Genomic DNA, 17,037 nt, shown 5'->3' with positions numbered 1-17,037 from the left:
GAGAGCATTTTTGCTAACCCAAGCCTGTTTCCTAACCTTACCTAATTCCCCTAACCTGCTGCAGAAGTTCTAACCTGTAACAAAAAAGTCACTTCCGGTCGTAGCTGTATTGAAGTGGCGTGTTTTTAGGGAATATCGTAGCAGGTTTTGACTAGTGGTATATGCGCACAGCAGCTACGACCGGAAGTTACTTTTTCGCAGCAGGTTAGATTAATTTAAGCAGCATGTCAAGATAATTAGGAAAAGGGTTAGTGTTAGCTAAAATGCTCTCCTAACCTGCTACGAGAAGTCACTTCCATCCGTAGCTGTACTCAATCTAGTTACAACTATGGTCGCAGGCTGGTTAGTGCTATCCGGATTCCTTGGGACGTCCCTACCCATAACACTAACCTTACCTAACCCTTACCGTAACCATTTTAAAATTCAACTTCAATGGGGTAATGTCAGAGTTGGGATGTCCCAAGGATCCCGTCGCAGGCCTGGTCACAGGTCAAGTAATCAATCCGTCGATGACATCGATAGGTGTCCCATACAGGCATACAAAATGGAATCTGTCAAAAATGATAAATGCATCCTCTCTTCGACTGTAGCCTGCTACATAAGAGTTGAATTGGGCCAGTTGGCCCACAGTAAAAGTCTACAACAAAAGTAAAAAAAAGCACAGAATATTCAGCAAACATTGCATGGAATGGTGTTGATTAATGTATGACGCATAGCCTTTGTCTGGCAATTGCAGTTAGCACTGTAGGCTATTTCAAAACAACCAAAATAGCTAAGTAGGGAAATGTATGTAAACAAAATTGAGGTTTTAACATAGTTTCTTTTTTTTTCTTCATTTCACCACATGGCTATGAGTAAACATGTTGAACATGCCTGTTGAATTATTGACCTTTGCGATGTGAATATTCTGTATGCAGTTATCAAGAAAGATCTGCAGTTACTGTATCTGTAACCGGAGGCAAACACAGAGCACATAATTTTAATTGTGCTTTTATCATTGGAAAGAGCCATAAAACTACTATGGCCTTCTCAATTTATGACCAGGTGATGAATGCTGACTGTGATGAACTCATATATAAAGAGGCATGCCTTCTTCAACACAATATGCCTTCAGTCCTCGAAAGAGCAGTGGTGAGTAGACTGCCAGTTATTTTCTGGTTAAGTTGGGTGATTAGCAATAGGATTTGTTTATAGTTTGAGCCAGTGGTTTTGGGCAAGCTGATCAATGTCCTACAGCTCTAGCCACCTGTTGAGTTTTAATGTGTCATATAAAGACTCATTGAATGATACAATGAGATATAATCAAATAAAACAAATTCAATCATTTATTGAAATTTAAGTAAGCCTATCTGGGGGACTGAATAGGTCTAAATTGATTGTGGTAAGAAAGACCAAATGTCTTTTCACGATATGACCTATTCTATATCCATATTGTGCAACTCCATATTGTGCATCTCTATCTCATCTTTACAGGTTGTTGAAGGAGTAAGTGGTTTCTGCAGTAAATAAAATTCAGGGAAGAATGGCTTCTGACATGGACTCCAATACTGCTGGTGTGCAATACAACCGCTGGAATGAAGACAACATCAATCTGAATGTGGCTGGGACAGGTGTAACGGGGTAAGCTCTGAGGAAGACTCATGACTGGGCGACAGAAGATACAATCAGTGTTCTTACTATTATACGGTACCCGTTTATTAATCACAGGGGATAGGCAATATATATTATAGTGAATGACAATGTTTTAGGCAGTTCAAGAAACACTTACTTTCAATTAAGGTATATGAAGTTGAAAATTGTATTCAGTGCAGTGTTTCCTACCTTTAATCCTAGTTTATTAACTTTCCCAAATGATGACCCCTTGAGTTTACTGATCGTGTATGGACTGACCCCAACCTGTAATCAGTGGTCATATTATGACATGTTCTGTTCCCCAAAGGCTCTACAACAGATTCTGCACTGGCACCTTGGGCATAGCTATCAAGGTGGCCGGAGCTTTGGCTGCACTGGTGGTTGTTTACGTCATTGGATACGTCACTGGATATTACGTCCACAAATGCTGACCGGCCACTGACCGAAGGACCCTCAACAGATGGAATTATGTTGGGATTGCAGTTTGCTTGTTGTAAAGTGATTTTACAGCTTCCCACAGCTTTGTCTTATATGTGAAAAGTCATTGCAATTAAGTCTAAAAACATGAACATAATGTTTGACTTACAGTGCTTGGTATTCAATATGTTCTTGTCACTAAGTGATATCTATTTCAATTGTTTTTTCAAGATTGTACTACAGGGCTTGTTATGTTAGCCTATTCAACTGTATATCAAGGCCATGTGGATTCAATATTTTAATGAAAGGACACAGGCAATACTAATAGTAATAAAAAAGCTGTTGAAAATATGTTAATTACCTGTGTTATTCAACAAACATGGTGTGGTAAATATGCTGTCAAACAAGAGGTTTGCCTCTCTTGACAAAGACTGGATTTAAAAAATTTTAGTTGTCATCTGCAAATATATCAAACCTAATCATCCTTACAAAAATACACTTTAATATTTATTTTCTCACCTCAAATCCTCAAGTCTGTAACGAGAAATAGCTTTATAATCAAACTGTCATAGGGATAAAAAAAAGTCTGTAAATTTGAGCCCTGGACCGGGGTGTAATTTATAGCGGGAAAGGGGGGACATGGCCACCGCTCCCAATATTAGAGGCAAATGTTGTTCTCTGCAATGTTCCCCTCCCCAATGTTGAAGTCAAACCTATGCCCACTGCCCATAGAGGCTGTAATGTCCACAATGTATACTGAACAAAAAAATGAGCTTAAATAAGAGCCCAGAAATGTACCATATGCACAAAAAGCTTATTTCATATTTTGTGCACAAATTTGTTTATATCCCTCTTAGTGAGCACCTTGTACTGGGTACAAAAGAAGGCCCTTTCAAATGTTCAGTTTTGTCACAGCACAATGCCACAGATGTCTCAAGTTGAGGGAGCATGCAATTGGCATGCTGACTGCAGGAATGTTCACCAGAGCTGTTGCCAGAGAATGTAATGTTAATTTCTCTACCATAAGCCACATCACAACTGCAGACCACGTGTAACCATGCCAGCCCAGGACCTCCACATCCGGCTTCTTCACCTGCAGGATCGTCTGAGACCAGCCACCCGATGAAACTGAAGAGTATTTCCGTCTGTAATAAAGCCCTTTTGTGAGGAAAAATAATAATTCCGATTGGCTGGTCCTGGCTCACTGTGCCCTCCCAGGCCCACCCATGGCTATACCCCTTCCCAGTCATGTGAAATCCATAAATTAGGGCATAATGAATTTCAATTGACTGATTTCCATATATGAACTATAACTATAATGCTTGAAATTGTTGCATGTTGGATTTATATTTTTGTTCAGTATAAATGACAGTGAAAAAGAAAATCTCACCTAGTTGCTCGACCTCATCAAATCAGCTTTTATTACTCTCCCTCATAGATTATTTTTATGGTGGAAATATCTTGCTCCTCAACAGAATTTACGTTATGCATTTCATCATCTGATGAGGAAAATAGGGTGGAGTTCACTTTCAAGACCCATTCTGCAATTCTCTGATCCGTATAATATTCTGCATCATTGGGACAAAGACAGTCTATGCCAGTCTTGATGGTATCTTTGTCTTCAGAGTACTGGGATTCTGTTTTAATAGCCGAGTCATCAGAGAAGAAATCTCTCTGCTGTTTTGTTTCACATAGACTGGCATCATGTTTAAGCCTCTCCGTCCTCGCCCCGCTGTAGTTGGCACTAGGGTTACTCACATCATTTCTCCGTTGCCTTACTAACGGGTCTGTTGGTGAGAAACTTGATGCCACAGCTGGCTGGGCCCCAAAGGTCCCCTTGGTGCAATCTAGTCTGGAGCGAGTGTCTGGGTTCTGGATGGAATCTTTCGTAGACCTAGTCAACATGGTTAGACTCCTACTAACTAACCCAGCTTTGTTAGACATTTGACAATTCTGAGCATGTTGAGCAACCAGTACCCGAAACACTGTATTTACACTCCTTACACCAGACGTTGACAAGTGTGTGTCTCTGTTGTCTTGTAGTGACCCGGCTGGTCTTGCAGAGAGAAACGGCACATTTGAGCCCTCCGCTTTACCAGCAATGATTCTTGATCCAGTGATGGGGGGCAGAAGGATACTCTGGGTGATAGCGGATGTGCTTGCACGGCCTAGTTTATTTTGAATCATTAAATGCCTAGGACAAGTAAGATATTCAATTGGGTTTGTTATCTTTGGAGCTGGTCTCTGGTTAGCATTCGCTTGAGCAGGGTCTCCTCGTGGAGCATTCGGCCTGTCAATCCGTTGCACATTAATCTCCAAGTACCGCATGTCCTTTTCACTAATGCTTCTCCACCGTGACTTTTTCTCCCTGTTTGTATCGGACCAGGCTTGCTTCTTCTGTACTCTGTAAGTACTTTTCATAGTTCCAATGAATGGGTTGCCTTAAATGGAAGCTTGCATCTTGTGTCGAGAAGTCCAACCCGGTCCTTAACGTATAGGACACCTAACTGAAACTCACTGGCTATTCTTTTATACTGTGTGTGTGTGTGTGTGTCTGAGACATCCCTCTACACACTCCCACCAGCCGTTAATAGACACTTGATATGTAACAGTACCCCACACTTTTTAGTTAACCTGTTAATACCCAAGCAGTTTTACAATTCAGTCAAAGGGCCGTTCACCATGCATACGCATTAACTGACCAATCTCTTTGGGGTTTCCTGTGTCATTGAGGCCAAGCATTCCTGAAATTATCAAGAAAATAGGAGAAATGTTTCTACCCAGAACAAAGCATTGGCTTTCAACATGTGCAATAAAGAAATGCATAACCACTGCGGCCCTCAAGGTTCAATTTATTTGAGAGATCTTTTAAAAATGAGACATTATACACATTCCCTGCTCTTCATTTATTAAAGTGGGTAATGGAAAAAGGTTTTATACTTGTTTCAGTTCACAAATGCTAAAATGTTGTCATTAACTATGTCTACACTCTACAGACCACACAGGCTTGCTACAGACTTTACAGTTATTGTGAGTTGCCTTTAGTGTGTAGCAATATAAAAAATAAGTATACAAAAACTGCAATATTTGAGGTTGGGTAGGTAGGTAGTTGAATTATTCTATACCTTAATACAGCAGAAGCTGTTTGTACGTGCCAAATAGTAATCAAGAACTTTAAGCAAGGGCATAATTACACTATTTCCATGTTTGAGAAATTAGTGGAAGTAATCGGCTTTGCATACCAAGGGAACCCGGCAAACCAAATACATTGAACAGTGGCAACTCAGATACAGTATTGTGATTAACTGTGTGAGACCGTAAGTGTATAAATCAAAAGGCTGGATGTTGCGCAACTACCAAATGACGTTCAGGTCGCCGACATCGGTGCAGAGGTCCGTTTTGGACGGGTAGACGACCTTGAGGTTCCCGTCGGGGTCCACGGTGCGAACCTGCTGGATGACCAGCTCTCCTGAGGTGGTATCATCCGAGGCAGGGACTGGGGGTGAATCAGACTCTCCCTCTGACCCAGCCTCCTCTCTGTGCTCAAATGTGAACTTGTTCAGCTCCGCCATTTTCTGAGAAGGAAACAGAGAGATGTGTTAATTGCTGACCATTGGGACCATATAGATGAAGTCTATTTGAGAAAGTAAACTAGAGCAGGGGTCGCCGCAAATGAGTCATTTTTTAAATGTTTTTTTGGGAGGGATTTTAGTGTTTGGTCAATTTTTTTTTTACTAAAATCACCAAGAATTCCACTAAAATAAAATCTAAATAGGAAATCTGTTCACCAAGTATCCCCACCCCCCACAAAAAAAATAGTCTCAATGTAATCAAGGTATGAAATTGCTATTATAGCCTCAATCTTTACATTCTCTTAATTTTATTTCTTAAGCAATGGCGGCAAATTTTGTTGAAGGTATTGTAAACTTCTCACTAACTTGCCCCACGTTTGTTGACGCAGTAAAATATATAGGGGGAAGTATACAATCCGTCAATGAGATTGTGGAAATATAGGACACGCACTTCCAGAACAGGAAGTCTCATCAACAGTGCAACCTATACTGTGTACAAAACATTAGGAGTGCCATTTCCATTACATATATTTCACCTGGTCAGTCTATGATCCCTTATTGATATCACCAGTTAAATCCATTTTAAATCAGTGTAGGTGAAGGGGAGACAGGTTAAAGAAGGATTTTTATGCCTTGAGACATGGATTGTTGAGGTGTGGCAACTCGAGCAGGAATTAAATCAATTCCAAACTCTCATGACCTGACCTGGATTAAACCCTTATCGGCTGCTATCTTACGACAAGGCTGTTATTGAAACGTGTCTGCTGCTGTGTGTACTGGTGGGTGTATGCAGCTCTAGGGTTGCAGTCGTATTGTGAGCTGTATGTTTAGGCGGTGACACCGTACACCGCCAGGCCACTCACCCCGGGCAGATGAGCTCACTTATTCCACTGAGGGCCAGGATCCAGACGTCAAACCAGCACAACACCCTGAGACTGAGCATGACACCCGGTGTCATGACACTTTTCTGCTCTCGCCAGCCCCCGTGTGTGTCTGACTGATGCATGCATGTGTAAATGTTTAATTCATGCAATCAACAGCTGTATGTGTTATGCATGTGCATTGTAATGTAGGATTCAGTCCTACTGCATGTCTCTTTGTATACAGGGAGAGAGCTGAGCTTACCACTATGAGAGCATCCATCACATCTTTACAGATCTGCAGGCTGGTAGAACTGGTCACTTCTAAGAAAAGCTCCTTAGTCGTCTTCCTGATCTATAATACGGGACAAAGACACAATACATCACTTGTATGTAATATTGTCCCCAGCTAAAGCTGACTATTTTTTATTATCAAATGAATTCAATCTGTAAAGAGGGATGACAGGATAGAGTTGACAGTACGATATCATATCCATCCGGCATTAGAAAATAAATACATTGAATAAATGCAGTGCATTGCCTCTAAACCTATTCCACGTCATATTCCCTTGAATTTATAAGCTACTATCTCGAAATTCAGAATAAGGGATCAGAACTACATTTTAGAATCAGGAAATGTCAGGTAAGACAACACCTAGTTGCGTCATCAACTAATAGTCTTAAAAAGTCAGCGGTTGATTTCAAGGCAAAGTACTATACTCAAGATGAATTTATTGCAACCCGGGTACAAGCATGTTCTCAATTAAGCAAGCAATAAAGATACAGATTTGTTTCTTTATCTGGTGTGGCTGCAATTTAAAGCTTCCAAAGTCAAAGTGCTGGAGGTGTGCAAAGTCTAAGGGAAAGTACAACTCAGCAAGGTTTTAGACTGGATTCTACACTGCTGGGCCTCTATAGGTTGGCTAAATGTAGATACTGAGAACAAATATTTATTATAAATCATAACATTATGACATTTCTATTGGTAGCTGTATTGTGAATTCACTGCTGGATCAGCAAGTGATAAGCGGATGAGTGTGACCTGTAAGAAAGGCACCTGTCTTTGGTCTGATAAAGATCACACACACACCTTGGTTTTCTCGCTGTTGGTGATTGGTGGAAATGAGATCACATGATCCTCTGCATCCACCAGACATGGGTAGAGTTCTTTTCCATCAAGAAGCTGCAGGTATCTGAGTCAAATAAAAAAGTCAAATAACTTTAGCTGAGAAACAATGGCTAGTGTAATATTGTGTAATATTGCCCTCATGCCAACGATGGCTACAATAGCCAACATAACCTTTTCATAAGAGCCCATTGAAAGGTCTACACCCACACTCATGGTGCAGATTGAAGTGGCATTTGAGCTCTTTGAAAACTCCCCAAAATACTGTGTCATGGTATTTAGGTCAACCTTAAAGTAAATTAAAATGAGGTAAGTTATCTAACCTAATCTTGCAAATAACAATGTAATCTTTATCACTTGCCTATATCATGGCAATATCTTTACAGAAAATGGGTGAACAAAACTCAGCTGGGCACAACCATGACACGTCCTAAAAACAACAGTCCACATATTCTCATACACATAAATAAAGGAGTACATCTATTTATTTCAACATGGTTTCTGCATCAAACAGCCTTATGGCGCCCTCCTGTGTTGAATGAGCAACCTAATCATTTTGCCTTTGTTTTGAGCTCCTGAAACTACTGAAGTGCTTGATAAAAACAATGCATTATTGCATAGGACACCACACCAACATACTGTAAATGGAAAATTAAATAGGAATGAATTTATTACTACACCATAACATTTAAAGGGGCAATCAGCAGTTGGTGACATTTTTGACCGATATGTACCCATTGATACATAAAGAATATAACTTATAAATGCCTCATTTTATTTCACCTTTATTTAACCAGGTAGGCCAGTTGAGAACAAGTTCTCATTTACAACTGACCTGGCCAAGATAAAGCAAAGCGGTACGACATAAACACAGAGTTACACATGGAATAAACAAATGTACAGTCAATAAAACAATAAAAACATCTATATACAGTGTGTGCAAATAAATAGGCCATAGTGGAAAAATAATTATAATTTAGCATTAACACTGGAGTGATAGATGTGCAGTTATGTGCAGTTATTACTGCATTGTCGGAACTAGAAGCACAAGCATTTCGCTACACTCACATTAACATCTGCTAACCATGTGTATGTGACAAATAAAATTTGATTTGATTTGAAGTAGAGATACTGGGGTGCAAAGGAGCAAAAAAAATGAATAATATGGGGATGAGGTAGTTGGGTGGGCTATTTACAGATGGGCTGTGTACAGGTGCAATGATCGGTAAGCTGCTCTGACAGCTGACGCTTAAAGATATAAGTCTCCAGCTTCAATGATTTTTGCAATTCATTCCAGTCATTGGCAGCAGAGAACTGGAAGGAAAGGCGGCCAAAGTAGGAGTTGGCTTTGGGGATGACCAGTAAAATATACCTGCTGGAGTGTGTACTACGGGTGGGTGTTGCTATGGTGACCAGTGAGCTGAGAGAAGGCTCTTAGTTTGCTTGTCGTACCCCATTAGAAATCAAAATATAAACTTGTTTTAGTCCAATGTTCGTAAACAAAGTAAATGTAAACAAACACTGTATAGCATCAAAACATGGTTAACTACACTGAACAAAAATATAAATGCAACAATTTCAAAGATTTTACTGAGTTACAGTTCATAAGGAAATCAGTCAATTTAAATAAATTATTTAGGCTCTAATCTATGGATTTCACTTGATTGGGAATACAAATATGCATCTGATGGTCACAGATACCTTAAAAAAAAAGGAAGGGACGTGGATCAGAAAACCAGTCAGTATCTGGCGTGACCACCATTTGCCTCATGCAGCGCAACACATTTCCTTCGCATAGAGTTGATTGTGGCATGTGGAATGTTGCCCCACTCTTGAATTGCAGTGCAAAGTTGCAGGATGTTGCCAGGAATGTGCTGACGTACACATCGATCCAGAACATCCCACACATGCTCAACGGGTGACGTTTCTGCTGCGTATGCAGGCCATGGAAGAACTGGGACATTTTCAGCTTCCAGGAATTGTACACAGATCCTTGCGACATGGGGCCATGTATTAAAGTGCTGAAACATGAGATTATAGCAGTGGATTTATGGCAGAACAATGGGCTTCAAGATCTCTTCACGGTATCTGTGTATTCAAACTGTCATCAATAAAATGCTATTGTGTTCGTTGTCCGTAGCTTATACCTGCCCATACCATAACCCCACCGTTCACAATGTTGACACCATACACGCTGTCTGCCTTCTGCCCGGTACAGTTAAAAACCGGGATTTATCCATGCCAGTGGCCATCGAAGGTGAGCATTTGCCCACTGAAGTCAGATTGCAGTCAGGTCAAGACTCTGGTGAGGATGACGAGCAGGCAGCTTCCCTGAGACGGTTTCTGCTAGTTTGTGCAGAAATCTCTGGTTGTGCAAACCCAAGGTTTCACCAGCTGTCCAGGTGGCTGGTCTCAGACGATTCCGCAGGTGAAGAAGCCAGATGTGGAGGTCCTTTGCTGGCGTGGTTACAGGTGATCTGTGGTTGAGGCCAGTTGGACGTACTGCCAAATTCTCTAAAATGACCTTGGAGGCGGCTTATGGTAGAGAAATTAACAAAATTCCCTGGCAACAGCTCTGGTGGACATTCCTGCAGTCAGCATGCCAATTGCACGCTCCCTCAAAACTTGAGACATCCATGGCATTGTGTTGTGTAACAAGACTGCACATTTTAGAGTGGCCTTTTATTGTCCCCAGCACAAGGTGTGCGTTTCTTTTTCTTCTAGATAGCATGTGTGTAATGGTCATGCTGTTTAATCAGCTTCTTGATATGCCACACCTGATGGATTAACATTATGAGAGAAATAAGCTTTTTGTGCATATAGACAATATCAGGGATCTTTTAATTTCAGCTCATGAAACCAACACGTTACATGTTGCATTTATATTTTTGTTCAGTATATGATTTTGATATCATGGATAGTCAGTCCTTGCATCCATAGCTCTGTCTATGAACTTGAGAGGGATTACATTTTACAATTGCCATCCCTTAGTTTAAAAAAAAAAAAATCACTTTGTTATCGTTTCAACTGCTGATTGGCCCTTTAAAAATGACATTTCACGAGCATCCCCGCATATATTGCGATGAACATGATGCAAGACTTCGCTCTCACACAGTCATACAACGTGGCAGCCACTTGGGGTGTAACGGTTTGACAAACCCACGGTTCAGTAGTATTGCGGTTTGGGGTCACTGTTCGGAAAAATTAAATGCCATTCACAATGTTCCTAGAATTGTCTGTTGTGACCAGATTGTTATGTTGGGCCTCAAGTTTTCAGTCGGATGCTGCGTTTGTAACCATGTGGGAGGTGGGAATTTACCAGCTATGAAGTCATAAACACCAGTTGGATACATTAATGTGATTTGAACTGGTTGATTAACGCAGATTGGCTAATGGCCAACAAGATGCATCCACCATAAACTAAAAGTACATCTATCATGCTTGTAAACAAATGACAGTTCAGAAACCACATTCATGGACCGCTTTTTATAAATAATGTGTTGCTGCATTCAATTGCCGAAAGTGCTGTTATAGAGGACGTTTCCTTAGTAGGTGATGTCAGATGTCACCATGTGGGAGAGGTGGGTGCTCTCGATGATAGACGAGTGTCCCACTAGTAATTACCAGCTGGATGGCCATTCAAGTGGATTTTACCTAGTCGTATGTGATAAATTCCCACTTCCATCTTGGTTACAAACACATGACACTGTTTCCTTCAGTGCCATATGAGTACTTGCCCCCGTTATGAGTGTCACGTGTCTACAGCACGATACATCCCCCCCCCCCCCCCGGGGAAATGTGATGGGCTGTCACTGTTAAGTAAGCGCAAAACAGGGTGCATTGGCTTATTCATTGAAAACATTGGCTTGGCTTATTTAGAGCGGGTATCGCTATGCTGAAATTGGTGCAAGAGGAAAATTCGTAACGTGGTTTGAGCAGTTTCACAAGGTGCTCCCTGAAACCCCCCATTTTTAACCACAGAATGGGCACATATCTACAGCTATAAACCAAAAACTGTAAGAGCCTACTTATCTCTCTTGTAATTTATTTGGTCCAGTCAGAATCAGCTGCCAAGGGCCGCTTGAATGCAGAGGGGAGACGTGTTGTGTTGTTGTTTCTTTGCGTTTCCGTCTTGCTCCGGTATACTGGGGTGATGTCGGCTTAAATGTGTCAACATATTTGAGGTGTTGGCAGCTGCATAGGTTATTCTCGTTGAGTGTGGCGACATACTGTCAACGTTTTATCCACAACTCTCTGTCCATCGCCATTGTTATCTACTGGGAAGCCAAAATGTTCCCAAACTGGAAATTTAAACGATGATGGAGGATCCTTCAATTCTGGTTTATTGACCCCACCACTCACCATCGTACAGAACTAGTTCCTGGCTGCGTCTCATAAAGGACCGTTTAGCCTATAGGCCTAGCTTTAATTGTGTTTTTTGTTTTGTTTTCATTCGGATTCACAGTGTGGACCGAACCGAGAACCCGTACAAAACGGTTTGGTACGAATACGTGTACCGTTACACTCCTAGTAACCACGGGACCAAAACAGTGGAGAAGTTTTGCCTCGCGCTCTTAGTTGTTGCGGAAATTGACTCACTATGCTGTTTATTTGTGCATCTACATATCGCTGACTCTACCTTTAAGAATGCTGGCATCAACCCAGAGGCCACTTAGCGATTTTTTTTTGCCCCCTCCTTTTAATAACAAAACAAAAAAGAATGGGCATCAAGCCGACTGCAGCTTTGGGCTGCGTTTCCGATTCTACATCCTCCAGAAGTGTGCACTTTTATACTTCCTGTCATGGATTTGTAATCATTTGCGGTATAGAGTTTCCATCATTGTTAAATCCATGAAGGGAAGTTTGCAAATATACACTTTGGAAGAAGAGTGCAGAATCTGGACTCACCTATACTTTCAGCTCTGCCTTAAAGACAGGTGTTTATACTCACTTGTGGAGGCCAGACACATTCTGCCTCTTCCTCTGTTTCCTCTGGTCCTCTGCCTCTAGCTGCAGCTGCCTCATCAGCTCCACCGCAGTCATCTCCTTACGGCCCAGAGGGACTATCTAGTAAACAACATTTTATGATAGGGAGTTTATGAGAAATGTATGCTCCTTTCAAAAGATAATTTGCTTGTTTAAATAACCGTGAATGTGACAGGAATGCATTGACACAAACCTGAATGCAATTTCTGAATATAATGATTTGTTCATATGCCAAGAGCGACAGGCAACAACCAGTAACAATTATTTTGTGTTCAAACTGTTGAGGTGAAGCCGCATGAAGGTCTTTCAATAACAGACTGATGTCACTATAACAGGCTTGTTGCCTGGCGTTGGCGTAAAATATGTTTAAAAGGATCATGAATTATTAAGAACGGAATAATGTTATGGATCACAGCTACTGATTAAAACTGTCCTTCAAAATACTGGATTCTACTCAAAACTGGATTCTACTCAAGAAAACCGAGGTATTATGTTTAATAGAAAGAGAGCCTTGTTATGTTCTCCAGAAACATTTGAGACTGCCTGCATAAACTACTTGAACGAAGACATGGAACAAGGTCTTGATAAATGTCATCATAAACCAATCAAGTGAGAAGAGTTTAAAAATACCTTGGAAAACACATAGAAGCTAGGAATGGGGGCGGGGGTAGCTGGGTAGTTAACGTTAACTAGCACTAGAGTAGGCTGTACCTGCGGCAAAACTCTGGCATTTCTCATCCTATTGTTTGTTCTCCATCTTCTTTTTAAAATGGTGAGCCAACATGTTTTGGGGCGCTTTGATCTCAAAATTCTCATGGCTCTCTTGTCTCTCTTCAGCAGACATACTGTAGTGAGCAATACATTTGAAATATATATTGAATCGCAATACATATTGTGTCGGCACCTAAGTATCGTGAGGTCCCTGACAATTCCCAGCCCTAATATAAGCTCAAGAAGTTAGTCATAGTAAATGTGTCAGATGTAAAAGTGTTTTTTTAATTCCATCTCAGAGCGACTTACATTTTGAGAATTTGTGGCCGTCTAACATTGTATGAGCAAAATGTCATGCAATGTGTCATACCTTTAACATAGGAGGTGTTCTGGCATCATACATGAGAGGTCCCTTGAGTAGCTGCATGTCGTGTGTTGCGATGGTCGCAGTTGTCCTTTTACCACATAGGTCATCGTGAAGTTTGGTCTAAAATACAATAGGTAAGAGAAAGAGTGGTGAAAACGGAATAATGCAAAAGAGACTTAACGATCATATATTATGTTACATAGCCTATCGAGGATGGTGTCAATTTATGAGCTTGCACAGTGGTGTAAAGTACTTAAGTAAAAATACTTTAAAGTACTAATTAAGTAGTTTTGGGGGGTATTCCTAAAGAAAATAATGTAGTTTTTACTTCATTCATTTTCCTTGACGCTGAAAAGTAAAATTTAACAAAAAGTTAAATTTTGACAGGAAAAACGACCAATTCATGCACTTATCAAGAGAACATCCCTGGTCATCCCTACTGCCTCTGATCTGGCAGACTCACTAAACACAAATGCTTAGTTTGTAAATTATGTTGGAGTGTGCCTCTGGCAATATGTAAATAAAACATTTACACATTGTGCCATCTGGTTTGCTTAATATAAGGATTTTGAAACGATTTATAATTTAATTTTTTACTAATGATACTTAAGTCAATTTAAAACAAAATACCCAGTAAAAGTTTAAAAGTAACTTTCACTCGAGTCATTTTCTATTAAGGCATCTTTACTTTTACTCAAGTATGACAATTGAGTACTTTTTCCACAACTGAGCTTGAGTTTATTTTGTAGCGTGTTCTTAGTCTGTTTCTGCATTCACAAACTACTAGCCTACATAGTTTCCTTGCCAAATATGACTGTCAAATACCGCAACACAGAAGTTGACTAACGCAGAAACAGTCTGGAACCAAGGCTAACGTGTTCTCATCTCTGAACAGCATTACCTGCGCAACCAGGAACCTCTTGAGCGCATTCCCGGACCTGAAGTTCATGCCTCTGACCACACAGCACACCAAGTACGGCCTCACGTCCTTCAGTTCATTGGCCACCTTTACAGTGAATGCCCCTGGGTTGTCAGACACATGAAGCACTTTCACCACCAGCCGGTTCATCTCATCCACCTCATCCTCCTCCTCCTCGGTCTTCTTCTTTTTCTGCTTGCGCTGCTTTTTGGTCTGGGTCTTCTCTGCGTTCCGGCCCCCGTCGGCCTTATCCCCATCGGCCTGCTTGCTGCCTTTGCCTTTCCCTCGGCCACCAGCCCGAAGGTAGTCCAGGATGGACTTGGTCTGGCAACCGTTGACCATCTTCTCCAGTCGCTTGTCTTTGAGTTTGTTTCCTTTGAAGTTGATCTCCTTCAGTTTGGAGCAGTCACTCAGCTCGTAGGGGATGTCACTGAGCTTGTTGTTGGATAGGTCCAAAACCTGAGGAAAATTGTATATTTGTTATCATAGTTGAAATAAGATGAAATAAGATTAATAACCAAATGGGGCTTATCCTGGTCTCAGGTGTCTCACCATCGGTGAGGCCTTGTGCCAGGAAAATGTTAAGACAGTCTCCGGTTTAATACAATGTCGATAAGATTAACTGAGAGCTACCCTGTCAATCACGACCATAATTCAGTAGGAATAGACAAGAGGTATTAATGAAGTCATGCACATTTTTGGTAGCAGTGGGATTATGGATTATTTCAGCTACAAACTTTTAGAGCAGATAGCTTGTGAACATCTCCACTCAGCTCTTCTATGGAATTCTCAGAGGCGATGACAGTGCTGAGGAGATCCAGGCGATAAAGGTCATCAGGGAACCGAGTGATGTCATTTTTGGAGATGTTGATGGTAGAGAGTTTCGTGCAACGACACAGTCCATCTGGTAGTGACTCGATGTTGTTGCAGCTCACGTTGAGTGTATTGAGATCGCTTAGCTGGGTTATCTCTTCAGGCAAAGCTTTCAGGTTGTTAACTGAAATGTCGAGGACTTTCAGGGACTTCAGATTTCCAATGGTTTTTGGAATAGAGGAGAGCTTATTCCTACAAAGAATCAAGCTCGTAAGGGTGGTCAGATTTTGTATGTCTCCGTGAATCTCTGTCAAACTCGGACATTGGATGATTTCTAGGTAATTTAGGAGCTTGAGAGAATAGATTGCGGAACACAGACCTCCATTCGAGGATATCTTTTCATCGATAACTGCACCTTGCAGGACCAATTCGCGTCTTTTCTCTTTTGAGGCTTTCTCAATTTCTGGCCAACTCTCTTGACTATCCATGCTGCTACACCAGACCCGGAAAAGGAAAACTCATGCCACCCGGTAACACTTGAGCACAGACGCTTGAAGCCACCCGGTAACACTTGAGCACAGACGCTTTAAACGACCCGGTAACACTTGAGCACATACACTTTAAAATGTCTATCTGCCGAATGGAAGACGCAGTGAAATATGCATCGAGCAGTGGAGATGATATGCGCAGTGCACGTGCAGACTGGATACTCAAAAATATTTTTTTAATTGATTAAAAACTTCATGGACCACAGTCCTTCGCGGTGAGACGATGGTCCGGCACATGCGCACCTTAGCTTACTAGTTGTTGTCAGCGGTGGTTATGGAGATGAAATGGGACTTGGGCAAGCTGTCAACATTTTTGTAATGTTCATGGTAAGATATCTTTGATATATTTGTGGTAACACTATACTTCAATAGGAAATACGTTGTATTCAAACGGTGGTTTTATTGTGCATCCGGTGTCACTACATTTATGTGAATTCAAGGTGTTTTACGTTACCATTCTAAGTAGGAACGAGTTAGCTAACGTTAGCTAGTTACAATGAGCTAGCTAGCCTGTCTTTTACTCGCGCTGTCATCGCTCCAAGTTCATTCCTTCCCACCCCAGGGACGTCAGAAGCAAGCAAGCAATGCGATTCCATATAGCTAAGACGGAGTATTGAAATGTATGCTATTGAACTCATTTGTTTAGGGGCATAAATTTGATATTAAATGCCAGAATGATATGAAAATGAAATGGCAGAATGATATCCCAAGTTCACCTACACATCTAATATTGTGTCCATTGTAGAGTAGTGTAGCTGTCAAGGTTTATCTCAATCCCAGGGTGAATATTGCTGTCAGTCTTCCATGGTTTATGAGTATAGGTAGCTAGCTAATTACTGTGCCAATCTATTTGATAGTGAAAGGTGCTTCAGATGATATTCAGTTGTAGATTGTTATGTTTCTCCATATTTGAAATTGTGCAGCAGCAGGATGCCCCGGAAGATAGGATTCACCCTGGTCAGTTCCTCTGGACACGAAGATAATTTCAGTGCCAAGGAGCTGATGGTCCATGCACCAACGGTCAATGGCTGGAGATCTGCCAGGTAGACACTCTCTCTCACACACACACTCTCTCATGTGCGCCTG

At 41.2% G+C, this 17,037-nt stretch overlaps 3 protein-coding genes across 4 annotated transcripts in view; 2 read left to right on the top strand and 1 right to left on the bottom strand.

Annotated features, from left to right (window-relative positions):
- Positions 1-1,042: 1,042 nt before the first annotated feature.
- Positions 1,043-2,400, top strand: LOC110532397 (small integral membrane protein 1). The gene is made up of 3 exons (XM_021616272.3): positions 1,043-1,131; positions 1,474-1,620; positions 1,940-2,400. Exons 2-3 carry the CDS (start codon positions 1,523-1,525, stop codon positions 2,061-2,063), a joined length of 222 nt encoding a protein of 73 aa, XP_021471947.1. The 5' UTR covers positions 1,043-1,131; positions 1,474-1,522; the 3' UTR covers positions 2,064-2,400.
- A 2,485-nt stretch (positions 2,401-4,885) lies between these two features.
- LOC110532395 (leucine-rich repeat-containing protein 47) lies at positions 4,886-16,133 on the bottom strand. Its single transcript, XM_021616270.3, has 7 exons — positions 15,328-16,133; positions 14,573-15,049; positions 13,675-13,791; positions 12,559-12,674; positions 7,572-7,674; positions 6,747-6,836; positions 4,886-5,624 (listed from the first exon to the last, which is right to left on the bottom strand). The coding sequence occupies exons 1-7, from the start codon at positions 15,889-15,891 to the stop codon at positions 5,403-5,405; spliced, it is 1,689 nt and encodes a 562-aa protein (XP_021471945.2). The 5' UTR covers positions 15,892-16,133; the 3' UTR covers positions 4,886-5,402.
- The window catches only part of LOC110531204 (centrosomal protein of 104 kDa), a 43,073-nt gene continuing 42,012 nt past the window's right edge, over positions 15,977-17,037 (top strand). Inside the window, exons 1-2 of one of the 2 annotated variants that reach the window (XM_090185746.1) lie at positions 15,977-16,278; positions 16,875-16,994. Coding sequence is in view for 1 of the 2 variants with exons in the window: in XM_036988334.2 (XP_036844229.2) it covers positions 16,882-16,994 (113 nt within the window). In the remaining variant the exon portion in view is untranslated. The remainder of the gene's footprint in view (positions 16,279-16,874; positions 16,995-17,037) is intronic. The other variant, XM_036988334.2, reaches the window with a different exon arrangement.

Source organism: Oncorhynchus mykiss, chromosome 9, assembly GCF_057628025.1.
Source record: "Oncorhynchus mykiss isolate SJ-2025 chromosome 9, ASM5762802v1, whole genome shotgun sequence".
Lineage (NCBI taxonomy): Eukaryota > Metazoa > Chordata > Actinopteri > Salmoniformes > Salmonidae > Oncorhynchus > Oncorhynchus mykiss.
This window is presented reverse-complemented; position numbering and strand designations above follow the sequence as displayed.

Excerpts from the sequence above, each read along its gene's own strand:
- LOC110532395 (XM_021616270.3), bottom strand. The coding sequence starts at position 15,891 with ATGGATAGTCAAGAGAGTTGGCCAGAAATTGAGAAAGCCTCAAAAGAG. Across the intron at positions 12,675-13,674 it reads GAACACCTCCTATGTTAAAG|ATAGTCCCTCTGGGCCGTAA; the intron begins GTATGACACATT and ends GTTGTTTACTAG. Across the intron at positions 5,625-6,746 it reads TGATGGATGCTCTCATAGTG|AAAATGGCGGAGCTGAACAA; the intron begins GTAAGCTCAGCT and ends TTTCCTTCTCAG.
- LOC110532397 (XM_021616272.3), top strand. The coding sequence starts at position 1,523 with ATGGCTTCTGACATGGACTCCAATACTGCTGGTGTGCAATACAACCGC. Across the intron at positions 1,621-1,939 it reads GCTGGGACAGGTGTAACGGG|GCTCTACAACAGATTCTGCA; the intron begins GTAAGCTCTGAG and ends TGTTCCCCAAAG.